The 17,419-nt window shown below is 46.5% G+C and overlaps 1 protein-coding gene across 2 annotated transcripts in view; it reads left to right on the top strand.

The window, feature by feature from the left end:
- LOC144818733 (uncharacterized) overlaps positions 1 to 17,419 on the top strand; it is a 209,748-nt gene that overhangs the window by 133,698 nt on the left and 58,631 nt on the right. For both annotated transcript variants that reach the window (XM_078676424.1, XM_078676423.1), the window contains exon 6: positions 13,400 to 13,504. In XM_078676424.1, the coding sequence (XP_078532550.1) occupies positions 13,400 to 13,504 (105 nt within the window). The remainder of the gene's footprint in view (positions 1 to 13,399; positions 13,505 to 17,419) is intronic.

Here is a 17,419-nt window from a genome sequence, read left to right as displayed (position 1 = left end):
GCATCATCCTCGGCGATATCCACAATGTCCTCTGCCCCGAGGGGCTCGAAAGTACAGTTAAAGTCCCCCGCGACTAGGACATGCATGCTATCATAGCACTGACTGAGTTCGTTTGCCAGAATTGTAATTATGGGGGATGGTGAGCCATCTTTGGTGCCCCTGGCATAAATATTAAATATTTCCAGGCTTTGCCCTCTCCGTGACCCCCTTACAGAGATCCTTTGAATATCTGGGGAGTTAGATTGCTTTTGCGAGATGTAGCATCCGAGAGAAATACTAACCCATATTAGAAGCCCTCCTGAAGGGCGACCTCTCCCTGTAGGGAGGGAAACTGCTGGTAAAAAGTAGGTAGTATAGCCGACCTTATGGTGAGGCTCCAGAGTCCAGGTCTCCTGGAAAATGCAGATCATCTGAGACTCGATCAAGGTATTCCATTCTGGCAAGTCTAGCTTCCTGGAGATGCCAGCTATATTCCAGCTGAGAATCTTTACTTCAATGTCTGCACCAGCTGGATCTTGGGATGGGTGTCTTAGTGTTAGAGGTAAACCATCTCGGCCCCCGGTGAGCTCTGTTGTCGAATGCAACAGATTAGCAAGATGAGAACCAAAAGTATCTCCCAACCTGGTAAGTTGTTCTGGTGGGGTCAAACTGGTGTCTATAAGACCGCCCTGGGCGGCCTGTATGCCAAGCATACTGGTCCCAATTGTGATCTCTTGCAGTCGTCCCTCGGTCTCAGCGATCCTACAGCTGAACTGAGTGGTTGGAAGTTCAGACACTAGCCTGTTTGTGGGGCTTGGAACGTTTGGAGGAGAAGCGCTGTCAGAGGTGGGGGTAATCCCAAGTGACTCAACAAACGTCCTCAACCCTTTGGACCGGGTCACATCAGCTACATTTAATGATGATTTATAAGGGAGGTGATCATCATATCAATAGCCACAATCTATCCCATAGGAATATGGGCCTCTATTGGGAGCAAAGACAGTGTGAGTGTAGTAATTGTTATGGATGGGACCGCCTTGCACCGCTCCCCAAGATGGATGACAGACATTCTGTGTGTGTTGTGTGTAAGCAGGTTGCAAGTGGAAGTAGCTCAGATCATATGTACCAATTCCTCCACTATCATGACCATACTGTCGGCTACATATAGACCTTGCAACCCGAGCTTCCCTAGAGTTGACAAGGATGCAATCCCCTGAAATATCTTTGGGCCTGTTGCCAACCCAAGTGACCCTTCTTACAAAAAGAACCTGACCATCAAGTTCGCTTGGAAAGGGTCTATTCTTGTTTAACCAGTACGTGGTTTTATTTTTGAGCTCATGAAAGGATTCCAGTTTACCGGGCTTAAGATGTGAAACTCCAGTAAGTACAACTATGTAGGGCAGACATTCGGGCGGTAGGTTAATATAAGTTAGGTTAATGTCGCCTGATGCTGCCGTGCTGGGATTTTGGGCTATTACAGGTAAATTACTACTGTGTCCCGCTATTTTGTTTTGGTTGGTGCTAATTTGCTGGCCCTGCAGGGGTAGGCTTTGGGAGGGTCCTTTTGCCCCTTTATCCGTAGTTGGATTAGTGGTTTTTCTAGTTTGCTGAACACAGTGAGGTGGAGTGACTATTGCTACCGAGTTGGTTCCGGACAAAGGTCCATAAACCAAGTCGGGCGTTGCGGCCATCATCGCAACTGTGATTATAGGATCCACCAACGGGTTTTCCTTAGGTTCACAGACATCCTGTCTGTTCTTAGAGTGTAACTTGATTTGTGTCTTGAGGGAAAAGAAATTTTAGAGTATGGATTGTTCAAATCTAGCCAACCTCTCCGACAGTACCTTTACCCTCTCAAGTACCGGGAGTATCAGGGATTTCACGATTTGCTCTATGTGGGCAATGAGAGGAGTCTGATGCAAAGTGCCTATAGTAGAGGGTAGCCTTGGGCAAGGGTTTTCCCGCTCAAGTGGATTACGCGGGGCCTGGCTACCAACCAAAAGTTCACCTCTTGCTATTGTAGGCGAGGGTTTCGATGGCCTCCCTAAACCCGATGGTTGCTCGCTTGATTTATGGGTTTTTGATTTGAACTTCTTTGAGAACTTGGGGCATCCCCCCCTCTGCCCACCACCAACTCTTTTCCTTTTATTTGGTGCTGTTCTGGGTCCTGTGGCATTCGCTGGCTCTGGCTGCACTGAAGTGCCCCTGCGGGGTGTGGAATTGCTAATAAGATCGTGTTCTCTGTTTAGGGTATCTGACTCTGATACAGTCGGAAAATCCAACTGGTTTGGGGGCTCTAGCACATCAGACCTTTCCAGGTTAACCCCTATGGTGCGTGGGCTGGACAGTGCTTCTGCAGACACAACACCTTCAGCACCCGCATCGATGTTAGCGGGGGAAACTGCCAACGCTAGTGGTCCCAAGGAAGAACGCTTGAGATTTAGTGGTTCTAAAGAGAGGCGGCGCTCAGTGATGGCAATTTCTTTTTCAAGAACCGAGTATGCTCGGGTGATGAACTGGTCAAGCCTACTACTAACGCAACCCCTTCCCCCCCCGCCTACCCTTTCCAGAGCGTGTAGACATTGGCATGAGCAATATTTTTATTGAGAAATGACTCAAGGTCCCGATGATACAACAGTGGGATATGATGCAGAAGTCAGTGCAAGTTATCCAAATACCTTTTGGTTGTTCCAAACAATAGGAGGGAGGTTAGGGGGGTAGCCCCAAGGGATCCTGGGGCTTGTAGTCACCAACGGGACCGGCTGAGCCAAGCCTGGCCGGTCGATGAACAGGAGCGGTGAAGCAGGGGGCGAAGCCAAGCCCGGCCACAGGAGGAAAGCGGGAGAACCAGAAGTCTCTGCACAGCCCCACACAGCGTAACTCTACCAACGAGGGACTCGGCCCCAGGTGGGGCTTTATGCGCCTCCTGGCGCGTGTTGCAGTTGCGTCCTTGCCCCAAGGGATCCTAGGTCTTGTAGTCACCAACGGGACTGAGGGAGCCAAGCCCGGCCGGTCGATGAACAGGAGCGGTGAAGCAGGGGGCGGAGCCAAGCCCGGCCACAGGAGGAAAGCGGGAGAACCAGAAGTCTCTGCACAGCCCCACACAGCGTAACTCTAGCAACGAGGGACTCGGCCCCAGGCGGGGCTTTATGCGCCTCCTGGCGCGTGTTTGCAGTTGAGTCCTTGCCCCAAGGGATCCTGGGTCTTGTAGTCACCAACGGGACCGGCGGAGCCAAGCCCGGCCGGTCGATGAACAGGAGCGGTGAAGCAGGGGGCGGAGCCAAGCCCGGCCGGTCGATGAACAGGAGCAGTGCAGCAGGGGCGGAGCCAAGCCCGGCCACAGGAGGAAAGCGGGAGAACCAGAAGTCTCTGCACAGCCCCACACAGCGTAACTCAGTTTCAAATCTCGTTGGTCTGACTTATGTGAGGCAGTTTTTTTGGGTGGTGTATAGAGCCATGTGGTTTGGGTGTTCATTCTCCCACACTTAGTTTATTTCTTTCAATCTGTCACCTTCCCTATGACTCTTTCCCAATCTCAGTTGCCTCATGTCACCTTTTCTTTTCTTTTCAGACTCAATTTCAGTCTTGCGCCCAGTCCCTCATTGTTTCTTTCAGCCCCTCGTTCCTATTGTCTTTCTATCACCCTGTCAAAGTCTCTCTCCCTATTAGTTCCTTGCAGCCCCTGTGTCTGTCTCTCTGTCTCTTTCTCTCTCTTCTCACTTTCAGAGTCTGTAAATCATTCTCTCTGGGTCACCGTCGACTCAACACCTCCTCACATTTAGCATTATTGTATTGGTGTAAGTGTAATGTGTCAGACAGAGACACTCCATATACCATGTCTCAAAAGTGGATATCTATGAAACTGAATAGATATTGATTAGTTGTCGCTTAAGTATCTTTTTAGATATGGGAGTAGAATATAGAAATCAGACAAATGTTGAAACTTCCCTGTCAGCAAAAAACTCCAAATCCAGTAGCTGACTGTCCCTTGAGTTTGTTTAGTGCAAAAATACTGTGTTGCTGCAAAATCTGTAATTTGTGCTTTGCAAACACTTGTATGATTATAATTAACCAAGTTTGCTTTACTAGATACAGTTTTTAGAGTGTAACATGTAATTTCAAATACAAAATACTTTGAACCTATAAGAACCGATAAACACTTGTGCACTCTTTCTAGATAGAGCAGAAATATTGTAAATGGGCACATCAATGATTGGGAATCTTATAGTTACCAGTATAGGATGCATCAGTGAACATTTCTCTCTACCTTATTAGAGAATTAACTCAACCCTCCAATCCCTGTCTCCTATAGGTTGCAAAACTGTGAGCTCTCTGTATTATTATAAACTCGTTAACACCCCCAGCCCTAGCCTTTAGTAATAGCCTGCATGAGGGTACTTTAGGAAAGCTAAGTGAAGGTTCCTGATAGATACGTCTAACATTTTGAATATTGGCTGGACATCAGATCTGGAAACATTAAAGCAGTACTGTTGCGCACTGGTAGATGACGACGTTGAGCTCTGTACCAATGTTGATTAGCTCCGGAAGTGACAAGCAGAGCCACATCCATGCACACTGAGGTCCGCTCCTATATTTTTGCGTCTTTAGACCATAAATCTTTTTAAATTTACCACTGTTTAAGGGAAAATGTCACCACCTAAGGTGACAGCTTAATCCATGTAGGGACTGTTGCAAATAGATGTCTTTGATGGACCCTCATGAAGTATACTTATCATGCCTGTGGTTGGAACATGACTCCAGGGCCTGCAACGACTGCCCTCAGATGAACCCAAAGGCCAAATGGGACCATGAGACTAAACTTTACGTTAGCAAACATAAGAAGACTCCATGTCACGCCCAGTTGAGGTCATGAGTAAGGTCTCATTCATGCTCTCCAAAAAGTTGTTCCCACGGAGGAAATTCATCGCCGTTGAATCCTTCAGGTAGGTCCAAGAAAATGTACAATAAGTAGGGATTGGAACCTTCCCGATGCTGTCAGAGTCCAGAGATGATGCAAGGGTGCCAACATGCCTCCCGGTGTCACTGCCAATCTTGATCAAAGCAGGTTCTGTGTCTGATCCCAGCGCACCTTTAATTTATGGGTCCATCAGCAACGTCTCCGCAAGTACATGCTTTCAGAGAGGCCATGATGTGCAGTTCAAGCCCTAAGTATCCACAGGGGCTTCCTGTTGGACTTCAGCTGGTGGGTTTGCCATCAGTGCAGTCTGTGCCTCTTAAACCTGTATTGGGTCCTGCATTGATTCTAATGCTAACTTCGGTCCTGGCGTCGGCCTCATCAATGCCGTTGTCAGTGCTGGAGAAGGATGTATATCCCTTCATGCTATCTGACTCCAAGCAGAATCCATCACACCCTTGACGGAGATCACATCCGGCTCTGACTGACAAGAAGCCAATAGTCAATCTTTCAGATTCTGATGCCCTTATCCTTGGTAGGGCCCAAACTTTACACAATCTTTTTCACACTGACTTGGATATTAAGAATTATGCTGTTGAGGATGACTATGTTCCCCAGTATGATGAGGAAAACTGATATGAAGAACTTCAAGATGCCCATGGTTTGGATACTTCACCAAAGATAGGCCTTGTGTATCCCCCTGGTCCTGCCAAGAAGGAAAGTACATTTGTTGCAGTGGTCATATGTAGGACAGCAGAAGGTCTGCATTTAAAGCTCCCCACTACAAAAGTTAAAACTGAGGTAGGCTGGGCTCCTACAGAGCCCCTTTTACCATTTAATGAAGGCCCTATGGACACCATTTTTGACACATGGTCTAAACCATGCTCAGACATGTCTGTTAATACGTAAGTCACTTGTCACCATTGTCTCGCACCTGGCGACCCAGCCTTTCTTACTTAACACCCAAACCAGAAATCTTGGTGGTACAGTCATCCACAAGCAAGGTAAATCAAAGCGCTTTTCCTTCCACTTAACCTGATCAGCAATCAAATGGTAGAGACATTTGGAAAAATAATGTTCTCATCTATGAGCCTGGACCTGAGGTCAGTGAATGCCTTCTGGCTGCTAGGCCACTACTCTTATGCCCTTTGGGATACAGTGGCTCAAGTTTTATCTGCTGTTCCTGACGACCTTTGAGTGTCTCTTACCCAAGCTATTCAAGTCAGTTGTGATGTTGCAAAGTTTGTCATAAGTTCTGGCTTTGACAATACCGACGACTTATGTCGAGCGTTGTGTACTAGTGTGGTTCTTCAGCGTCACACCTAGATGAGGTCTACAGGCTCTCTTCCAGGGGATACTCATTAAAGTCATAAGCACTGAATAATCTCCGCCCATGAGCGGGAACGCGGAACACATAATAATATATATATATGTGTGTAAATATATAACAATAGTACATAGTACTAAACAAATTATACACATATATATGTCTAAACCAATAATATGCAGCCCAACATAACCCATAGGGTAATAAAGCCATCATTACATATTTTCGGCAGTATGAAAATAAACTATATAAACAATGCAATAAACAGGCATGAGAGCCTAAAAAGCATTCCATAATCAGCAAAAAAAACGTTTATTTTCATCAAAGAATTTGTAATAAAAGGCAATTAGCCTAAGAAGGCTGCATACAGAAAAACTATCCTTGTACAGAAAATCAGACTGACACTTCGCCTTTAAGGCCTCAGAGAATCTATCTGAACACTTTGCCTTTAAGGCCTCCAGGGGAACTCTGTTCCCATCATGCACCACAGGTGACAGTTAGGTCAGTTCTTTTTTCCGGCTCTTTCTGTGAGGAACCTGGAACTTGAGCTCGGCTGAATTTGACTGTTTTCAGTAAGAATTTGTTTTTTTTCCTGTCTTTTTTGACAGTATTGGTTATTGGTGGTGTTTTTCTACCTTTTCTGACTAAATCTTCACAAAAAATTTAGTCAGTTATGCCACCTTTATTCTATAATTGTCCTTCCTGTGGGAAGAAGATGTCCAAAACAGATCCTCATTATGTTTGTGTGGTTTGTCTGCCTTCCACACATGATGTGGAAAAATGTTATCATTGCCTCAAGCTTTCCAGCAGAACTTTGAAGGGAAGAGAAAAGGTTCGGCTTTTGGGGCTTATGGAGAGAGAAGGACGTCGTGAAAAGGGGTCAAAGAGTGTATTGTCATCTGAAAGGCCCTCTTCTCAGTCAAAACGTCGAAGATCTGCTTCTCCTGAAGGTAAAAGCAAGAAAAAACGACATCAGGAAGCGTCGACGTCGAAGAAAGTAAGTGCGGCGTCGAAACCTAGATCGCCGTCTACGTCGAGACCAGAGAAAACTGCATCGACGTCGAAGACATCGCCGGTGAGGCATAAGTCAGCGTCGAACGGAGATCGAGGTCGCCGTCGAGAAGCTTGTCGACGTCGAGACATCTGGTGTCGGTTGCTGTGAGGATGACGTCGAGAGCAAGGCGTTCGACGTCGAGAGAGAGAGTGCGGTCGACGTCGAGAGGAAGAGTGAGGTCAACGTCGAGGGAAAAATTCAGATCGACGTCGAGAGATGAAGGTACGACGTCGAGACCTGAGAAGAGAAGACGATCCAGGTCGCCGTCGAGACATGGTTCGACGTCGAGGCATGCCTCGGGCTCAAGGCTTGAGAAGGTCCGGTCGGCATCGAGAAAATGTTCGACGTCGAGGAAGTCGACGTCGAGGTCTCCTTAACCTGTCTCACGGTCGACGTCGAGGCATTCTAGATCAGCCGCTCGGACCTCTCATAGGTCTTTGTCGAGGTCTGAGTCGGCGTTGAGGGTATTGGATGACCCTCCAAGGTCTGCATCACACGGCCTGCAGTCAAGGGCATCTGTGGACAGATCTCCAGTGGTCGGAGCCTCTCCCCACCAAGATTCTTCAGTGGTGGCGCATTCTGACTCGACGTCAAGGAAGTCAGCGTCAAGAGAAAGACAGTTGGTTCCCAGAGAGGTGCAAACTCCAGCTTCTGGATCTCCGCATTCTATTCGGAGTTCTTCCTCATCTGCTTCCTCTTCAATGGGAATACAAATTGTGCAGGTTTCCCCGGAGGGCTCTCCAGTGCGTGAAACACCACCTTTACGCATGTCTCCAAGATGGCTAGAGAGCATCCGTCATTGGAAGATGCAACCAAGGCCTGATCAAAGACCACTTGCTATGGAGGCTTCAAGACCACCGGTTGGTGGGTCTCCAAGGAGATCCAGATCTCCAGTGCGAAGGCTTTCACGTTCTAGGGAGCGCAGTAGGCATCGGTCTACTACCCCTGAGAGAAGACATAGATCTCCTGCTTCTTCCTCTCCAACAAGGTCTTCTTACAGAGACTATTCGCCCACGATCTCATAAATGCCACCCTCTAGGGTTTCGCCTGTGGATGATTTAGGAACCTTTAATGATGTATTGTGTCGTGGGGCTAGCAAATTCAACATTACTATGACAGTGCCTCAGGTGAAGTTGTCTGTCATATTTGAGACTTTACATCATAGGTCCTCTGCTAGGCCTTTTCTTCCACTGGTGCCCGGTTTGTTGGAGCCGGCAATGAAGACATTCTTGACGCCAGCGACAGTGGGATCAGGGCGCTCAAGAATTGTGAAAAAATATAAGGCACCTGATCAAGACCCCCTTTTGCTGCGCACAGATCCACCACCAGATTCTCTCATAGTGGCGGCAGCCAGGAAGGCCCATTCGGCTACGTCTGTCTCATCTACTCCACCGGAGAAAGACAGTAAAAATATGGATTCCTTGGGCCGAAGGATGTGTAACACAGCTGGTTCTGTCATGAGAGTGGCCAGTGCTGCGACTTTGCTTGGTCGCTATGATCGCCTGTTATGGGACTCTATGGCGAGGTTTGCGGAGAAACTTCCAAAGGAAGATCAGAAAGATTTCCTGGAGATTGTTGAAGAAGGTGGATTGGTGGCAAATCAAAGTATAAGTGCGGCTGCGGATTCGGCGGATCTTGCAGCGCACTGTTATGCCCACGGCATATGCTCCAGAAGGTTGGCTTGGCTGCGTCTCACGGGTATTAAGCCAGATGCCCAAAGGAAAATAGTTAACCTACCCTTCAACGGATCGACATTATTTGGATCTCATGCGGATGATGAGATGACCAAGATGAAGTCGGAGCTGGACACTCTGAAGGCAGTGGGCGTGGAGAAGAAGAAAGACTTCCGCCGTCGTAATTTTCGTCCTTACGACAAGAGGTCGTTTCAGCAACGTGGGCAAACATCGAACTGGTCTTCGCAAAATCAAGGCCAGAACCAACAGAGGTCTCAGTTTCAGCAGCGCAGACCTGGGCGAGGCAGGGGAGGAAACAGACAACAGTCCTCTGCTGCAAAACAGCCTCAGACGCAATGAGAAGAAACTTCCTCCACAGCCGTGGTCCACTCCGGTAGGAGGAAGCATTGCGTCATACTTGGACGAGTGGAGAAGATTAACAAAGGACTGGTGAGTCATCGGCATTACCCAAAATGGCTACCTCCTCAAATTCAAGAAACCTCCTCCCGTTATCAGTCCGAAGACAATGTTTCATCACAATCTAAAGCTTTTGCAAAAAGAAGCAAACATCCTTCTGTGCAAGAAAGCCATAGAGAAAGTTCCTCTTCCACAGCGAAACCAAGGTCTGTACTCCTGTTTTTTCCTGGTGAAAAAGAAATGTCCCAAAGCAGAATTCAGGCCCATACTGGATCTGAGACTGTTGAACAGATTCATTCGAAAGGAGAAGTTTCTAATGTTAGCGCTCCATCAAATATTCCCCCAGTTACATCAGGGGGACTGGATGTGTTCCATCGACCTGAAGGATGCATATTTTCTTGTTCCAATCTCCAAAAGTCATCGCAAATTTCTCATGTTTCAAGTGTCTGTTCATCACTACCAGTATGCAGTACTTTCATTTGGGCTAAAGCCAGCTCCCCGAACGTTTTCCAAGTGTATGGCGGTGATTGCTGCCTTCCTTCGGAAACAGAGAATTTTCATTTATCCTTACTTGGACGACTGGCTCCTAAAAAGTTCGTCCCCATCTCTGTTGGAAGATCATCTGTCCATATGCCTTCATCTCATTCACAAGTTGGGTCTCCAGGTCAATTTCAAGAAATCGATTATGAACCCGACTCAGCGGATCCACTACCTGGGAGCTCTTCTGGACACAGAAAGAGAAAACGTGTGTCCTTCGGAGGAGAGGTGGTTATCAATCAGGTCAAAGTGTCAACTTCTTCGTCAATCCACTTATCCGACAGTTCGTCAAGTATCTTCTCTTCTGGGATCCATGGCATCGTGCATCTTCATAGTTCCAAACGCAAGATTGCACATGCGTCCTCTGCAACAGTGTATCAGTGGAGACAGAGGACGGGGTGCTGGGAGGATCGAATTCTTCTTCATCAGTCCGCCAAGGACTCCATCATGTGGTGGATGAAGAGATCACACTTGATGAGAGGAGTTCGGTTTCATCAAGACCCTCCTGTTCAAACTCTGATCACAGACGCTTCACTCCAGGGTTGGGGTGCTCATATGGGCCCTCTGCAAGTACAAGGGCTATGGTCTGACTAAGGGCTATCACATCAACCTGCTGGAGCTACAGGCGGTTCATCTAGCCCTCAAGTCCCTGTTTCCATCATTCCAGTCTCGGACCCTCCTGGTGCAAACAGACAATACAACTACAATGTATTATTTAAACAAGCAGGGGGGTACCCAGTCCAGGACTTTGTCCATAGAAGCCCAGACCATCTGGAATTGGTTACTAGCGAGAGGCTTGTCGATAACAGCTGTGCATCTTCCGGGAACCCTCAACTCGCAGGCGGATTTCCTAAGCAGAGACTTCGTCGAGGCTCACGATTGGGTTCTCAACGAGGAAGTCACAAACAGTATTTTCCAGGTTTGGGGAACACCAGATATCGATCTGTTCGCAGACGCGGAAAATGCAAAATGCCCCGTCTTCGCGTCCAGGTTTCCCCAGAACGGGTCTCCAGGGAATGCCCTTTTGATAGACTGGTGTCAGAACTTACTGTACGCTTTTCCACCGACCCCGTTGATACCAACAGTAATCAACAGGATATACAAAACCGACTCCAGGATGAATCTGATTGCCCCCGAGTGGCCACGCCAATGGTGGTTTCCAGATCTCCTTCAATTGTCGGAAGTGCCACACAGGAGATTGCCGTGTCACCCGGATCTTCTGTCCAAGCAGAAGGGAAGAGTGTTCCACCCCAATCTGTCCTCCCTACGCCTGGCAGCATGGCTCCTGAAGTCATCCAGTATGGACACTTGCAGTTGAATCCTGACTGTATGCACATCCTTAAGGAAGCGAAGCAGCCTTCTACAAGGAAATCCTATGGATTTAAATGGAAACGGTTTTATCTGTGGTGTGAGAGTAATGGTTTTGATCCTATCCATGGTCAGGAACAGGTGGTTTTGCCTTATCTCTTACATTTAGCAAGATCTGGTCTTCAATTGAATTCTATTAAAGTCCACCTTGCTGCGATCACAGCCTACAGAAAATCACCTACTCAGACCTCCTTCTTTAGGATGCCTGTAGTGAAGGATTTTCTGGAAGGTTTGAGAAAGTAGTATCCACCAGTCAGATCTCCTTCTCCACCGTGGGAGCTTAATCTGGTGTTAACTAAGTTAATGAGTGCTCCTTTTGAACCTATACATAAGACTTCCTTGCAACACTTAACTTGGAAGGTAGCGTTCGTGGTAGCCATTACTTCTGCTCGTAGAGTGAGCGAGATCCATGCTCTGTGTTGCAAAGAACCGTTCACTGTGTTTCATTCTAATAGAGTGGTACTCAGGACGCATCCTGCTTTTCTGCCCAAGGTAGTGTCAGATTTTCATATTAATCAGGCCATAACCTTGCCTACTTTTTTTCCCAAATCCTACCGGTACTGCTGAAAGGGCTCTTCACTACTTAGATCTGAAGAGGGTCCTTAAGTTTTACTTGGACAGAACAAAGACTTTGAGATAGTCAGACCGTTTGTTAGTTAACTATGGTCCTATTAATACAGGCTCTGCAGCATCTAAGAGGTCCATTTCTAGATGGATTGTTTCTTGTATTCTTCTAGCTTATCAGTTGTCAAATAATTCTTTGTCAGGAAGACCAAATGCGCATTCTACAAGAGGGAAAGCTTCCACCACAGCTCTCCTTAGAAATGTTTCTATGGCAGAAATCTGTAAGGCAGCTACTTGGCGTTCAGTGCATAATTTTACTCGCCATTATTGTCTGGACTCAGACACACAGGCAGATGCACAAGTTGGGCAAGCATCTCTCAGAAATTTATTTGCTAATTCTAGCTGAGATCTGTGTGTTAAAGCTGTTATTATTTTTTCTGTTCGCCCGCGTCTTGTGGGTGTGAGCTTGCTACTCTATTCAGTGCTTATGACTATTAATGAGTATCCCCTGGAAGAGAAGGATTAGTTACTTACCTGTAATCATAGTTCTCTTCCAGGGGTATACTCATTAAAGTCATAAGCACCCTCCCGCCTCCCCGGGCGAGCAGTAGCTTTATGGTTTTTTGAATATAGTAATATTGTATTTCTGGATTCAGATACCTGCTAAGTTTACTGTACCGTACAAAAGAACTGACCTAACTGTCACCTGTGGTGCATGATGGGAACAGAGTTCCCCTGGAGGCCTTAAAGGCAAAGTGTTCATATTCTCTGAGGCCTTAAAGGCGAGGTGTCAGTCTGATGTTCTGTACAGGGATAGTTTTTCTGTATGCAGCCTTCTTAGGCTAATTGCCTTTTATTACAAATTCTTTGATGAAAATAAAAGGTTTTTTTGCTGATTATGGAATGCTTTTTAGGCTCATGCCTGTTTATTGCATTGTTTATTTAGTTTATTTTCATACTGCAGAAAATATGTAATGATGGCTTTATTAGCCTATGGGTTATGTTGGGCTGCCTATTATTGGTTTATACATATATATGTGTATAATTTGTTTAGTACTATGTACTATTGTTATATATTTACACATGTATATTATATATATATATATATATATCCAAAACTCTTTGCCGCTCTGAACTCCTGCCGCTTGACCAAGAGATAGTTTATCTCGAAACGCGTCGAGTGGAGCTGCAATAAAAGCTCGTAAATCTGCATGAAGTTGGCCTGGACATTCCATTCTTTTATCGTCACTGTGGATTTAAGTTTGAATATATATATATATATATATTTTTTTTTTATTTTTATTATGTGTTCCAGGTTCCCGCTCATGGGCGGAGATTATTCAGTGCTTATGACTTTAATGAGTATACCCCTGGAAGAGAACTAGGATTACAGGTAAGTAACTAATCCTTATTTGCACGTTAGTAGAAACGACACGAGTAGCACTTCCTATATAGCTGAAGCCCTTTATAGCTGAATCACTTTCACTGGAGAGAAAAAAAGGTACAGAAAATATCAAGCTACAAAATAAGGATCTAACAGTCTGATTTTTGTTTTCTTGTTACAGATAATACTAAAGTTGATTTCCTGCCGAAGGTAAAGACTGATGACAAACTGCCTTTCAAGGACCGTGAGATTGCGAAAGCAAGTATTAAGGCTAATGTCAATACAGGTCCGTAATAATTATGCAGTGTTGTCTTGTTTGAATTCTGCTAATATCACGTAGTCACTTTGCTGTTTTTGTTTTCCTGTTTACAGTTAGCACTGGCAAAACACATTGGTCTGGTTCTGGTATAGTGCGTGCTCCACACATTTGCACGGCCCTACGCTCTTCACTGGCATTTCTGTGGTCAGTTCTTTAAATTGCTTTTATGGCCTTAACCGCATGCGTGCGGGCGGAATTCCGCTCGTACGCTGAGTTTTGCGAAACCGCATGTTACGTGACGAGCTGGGCTCGTCATCAGCGTAGCAGGAGGCTACCTCATGACGAGCCCAGCGTGCAAGGGGTTAATATGCCACCCCAACCAGTACTTTATTGCTGGTCCTATCCCCTTGTACATGCCTCCCTGTACCTTGGCTTCCAAAACTGGTTGGTGTCTTTCAGCAGCATCTCCCTGCTACAGCACAACTTGCGCTATATAAAACTTTATAAATAAATAAATACATAGGTTGGTGCACAGCAATATTGCTACTGATCTCCGATATATGAAGGTGCTCTGCACAGGTATGTAGCACAAATGACCATATTCTCACTGGGTGTTGTAACAAGGCTTTCTTCAATAGTGCTTGCCTATGACAAGTACCACCTGATGTACACTGTAAAAGTGCAGGCTGGATAGATAGCACTCTTCAGGGGTGGGCTCCATTGAAGGTTCCCCACTCTAAATGCCAGTGCTGCTTCAAACACGGGCCAGGACAGCGGTGTGAGTGAGTACTTGACTGTAGGAACATCAGTGCTTGAGGGCAAAGTATGATGTCCAGCAGAAAACGCTCTTGGAGGTTATGCTAAGGAAGGTAGTGGGGTTGGGGTACATGAGTAACTCGAGGGGGATAGGAACTTTGCACATGCAGGTATTCGAAGGAAGGGAGATAGTACTGATGCCAGGGAATGGACTACTTTGTTGCAACTCACCAATGCAAAATGTAAATACAAAAATATTTAAACATCTGCAAAATGCTCCAAGAACATGAAGTATACTTCAGAGAAGCTATGGCTTAACGGGGGCTAACCCAATGCCCGGTCCATGTGCATGACAGAAGGTATTGGGCTACACCCGCCCTAAGATCAGGCACTTGCTGAAGGGCCCACCAAACACAGCATCCTGATGCGCACTCCTCCAATGATGACATTGGTATTTTTTGGGTGGGATATTTCACCAACGAGGTTCTGCTACAGCTATACTCCCTTTCATTCCAAACTTGATTCTAAGCTTCTCACTCTGCGTCCAGAAAAACGATTGATTTCGAGAGCGGGATCCTCTCTTTTTAAGAGTGGATCTTCCGCCTTATTCACTAATTCAGGTTTTAGAAAATCTCGCTCTAGTGCTCACTTTTCTACCTCCCCAGCGGACAGTGAAGAGGCTAGATTCTGCAGGAAACGGGCCTTCCAGGGAAAATGCAACCACTCTCTCTGTACTTTCATCAACAATCCATCGAAAACCTGGAGATTTTGAAGACTTGGCTGATTTAGCTGTCACTGACTATTTTCCTGGTCTGGTCATAGGATTGGATTAGCCCCACCTAGCTGGTCTAAAACCTAAAGCCCAACTGGCCTTTTAACCCATACATAGCAATCACACTCCTGCTGTCTGTATCCCTACCTTATCCGTGCAGTTTTTTCATCATTTACTATTTAATTTTCATTTTTGTGATGAATTCCTTTTTTTATTCTTTTTTTTTTTTACAACTTTATCAAAACCATCTCATCATTTGTACATTTATTTAGCTGTTTTTCCTTATGCTTTTTTTATAAATGTTAATTCCTTTATATTATTTTTCTAAAGAATGTTAAAAACTGTTAAAGGTAAGGGTAAAGTGGTATGGGTAAAGCTTTAAGAGTAACCCCGTTAAGGTGAGTATGTATGTATATGTGCTCATAGCGTGTGTGGTTATAAATACACATACTCTGCATACTCCTGCCATCTAGTGCTTGGCATGTACTTTTGCAACAGTTTTTTTGTGGGGTACACACGGAAACCAGGTTTTAATTTAGAAAAAACCTCGATTATTAGTTATAAAGTTTAGCTTGGACTGGCCGCGCACATTGTTAAATCGCCCCATTATAAGAGAGTGAGAGAGAAAGCCTTTGGCCTCTATCTTGTGAATAGTAGGTATTTTAGAGATAAAATAATTTGCAGTTTCTTCACATAATGCCTCAGATGAGGTCGTATTTGTGAAAAGTATATGTTAATTAGTTACTGATATACCTTATGAATATTATCAGCAGAACTGATTCTATGAGAATAATAATTTTTTCAAATGTTTACTGAGCTCAGATTTGTAACTAGCCAGTCTTTTCATGAAAGCTTCCCCTATACAAAGTTCATGTTGAAACACCATGCTTTCTTAGCTGATTTAGCCTGCCATTTAAACATTAAGAGTTCTGATAACGAGGATGCCCATTTATGCCTTGTTTTAGATTGAGAGGTAATCTAGGGCAAGATTGAATCAAGTGTATTGTTAATCCAAATACAGAAGCCAATAGAACGTAGGTTGTGATCTGGGTAAAGCACAAACAAAATTCTTAAAAGGGCTATACAATTCATTCTAGACCTCGCGCCTAGCGTTGCATTGCGCAGCAGTGCTCGCGCAGCGCGAGGCATTTTGGAGGTGAAAAACGGGAAATGTGAGTTGACTTGGGAATCGCACACACTCGTGCGTTTCCTTTTCAGCTCCCCCATCGGCCTTTGCGTGCGTCTTATTGTAAAAGACTGCACTCAATTAGCCAGAGGCGCGCCCATAGCTCCTCCCATGGCCTATTGGTGTCTATTACGTGCACCAACCGTGTAATAGACCCCAATAGGCCGTGGGAGGAGCTATGAACGTGCCCAGACACAGGCGTGACCCGCGCGCCACTTGTTTTTCTCTACTTTTGGTATAAGCGCGGCACCCGCGATTTACTTTTGATTTTATAAGTAAAGAGCGGCTGCCACGATTATACCAAAGGTAAAGAAATAGAAAAAAACATCTATTTCTTTACTTTTGGTATAATCGCGGCACCCGCGTTTTACTTATAACATTAAAAGTAAAGCGTGGGGGGGGCGTGGCTTGATGCCGAAGAGAATGGTCGCACTGTAAGGTGGCTCCTCAGCCCGTAAAGCCAACCGGCCTACAGACCTCCGCTAGTGCTGCTGCCTGGCCCGGGTCGACTGGGCATATATCACTGCCCCTCCGGGAGCCCCCGGCCGATCTCTGCTGCCCCCGGACTCAAGTAATCGCCGCGCTCGAATCCCGGTGCCCGGAGCACATCGGCCCAAGATGGCGGCCGCAACTCGCCGAGCATCCAAGTGATACTCCGGGGCCGTTGCAGATCATACTAGACCCCTGGCGCCTGCACACCGCCCAGTCGAGTTCAGAGGGGGCGATTCCCCTCCACTGCAGCCTGTCACCGCGCCGGTGGCCCCCACGGGTGGGGAGCGAGACGACGTATAAGGGTCTCCCCCACCCGCCCGGCGCCAACATCTAGGCGAATCCCCGGCTCGGGCCTACCGCCGGAGACCTTCACTGTACACCGGCTTCGGCCACCGTTTTCTGCCCTACACCAGGACGACTGAGACTGAGTCCGCACCTGCCGGCCTGCCTCTCGCCCAGATTTAGAAGGCCACGACGAGAACAGGTCAGTGCACTGGGGGGCCCGCAAAGACATTGCAACTCAACTCCCGGGGCCTTTCCAGACGCGCTGCAACAGACCCTGCCCCCCCCCCCCCCCAATTCATCAACACTACTGCCTGGGTGCACTGCCGGGGACGACTATTGGGGGCTGGGACCGGACTCTGTGGTGCTTGATCCCCTCGGATACCCTCCAAGGTGCCCCATGCGACGCTTGCTACTGGCATACATCCAACCTGCCGCCTCTGCTGAGGGAGAT

This window comes from Lissotriton helveticus, chromosome 2_1 (genome assembly GCF_964261635.1).
Source record: "Lissotriton helveticus chromosome 2_1, aLisHel1.1, whole genome shotgun sequence".
NCBI classification, from domain to species: Eukaryota; Metazoa; Chordata; class Amphibia; order Caudata; family Salamandridae; genus Lissotriton; species Lissotriton helveticus.
Note: the sequence above shows the minus strand (reverse complement) of the source record. Positions and strands in the feature narration are given on the sequence as shown.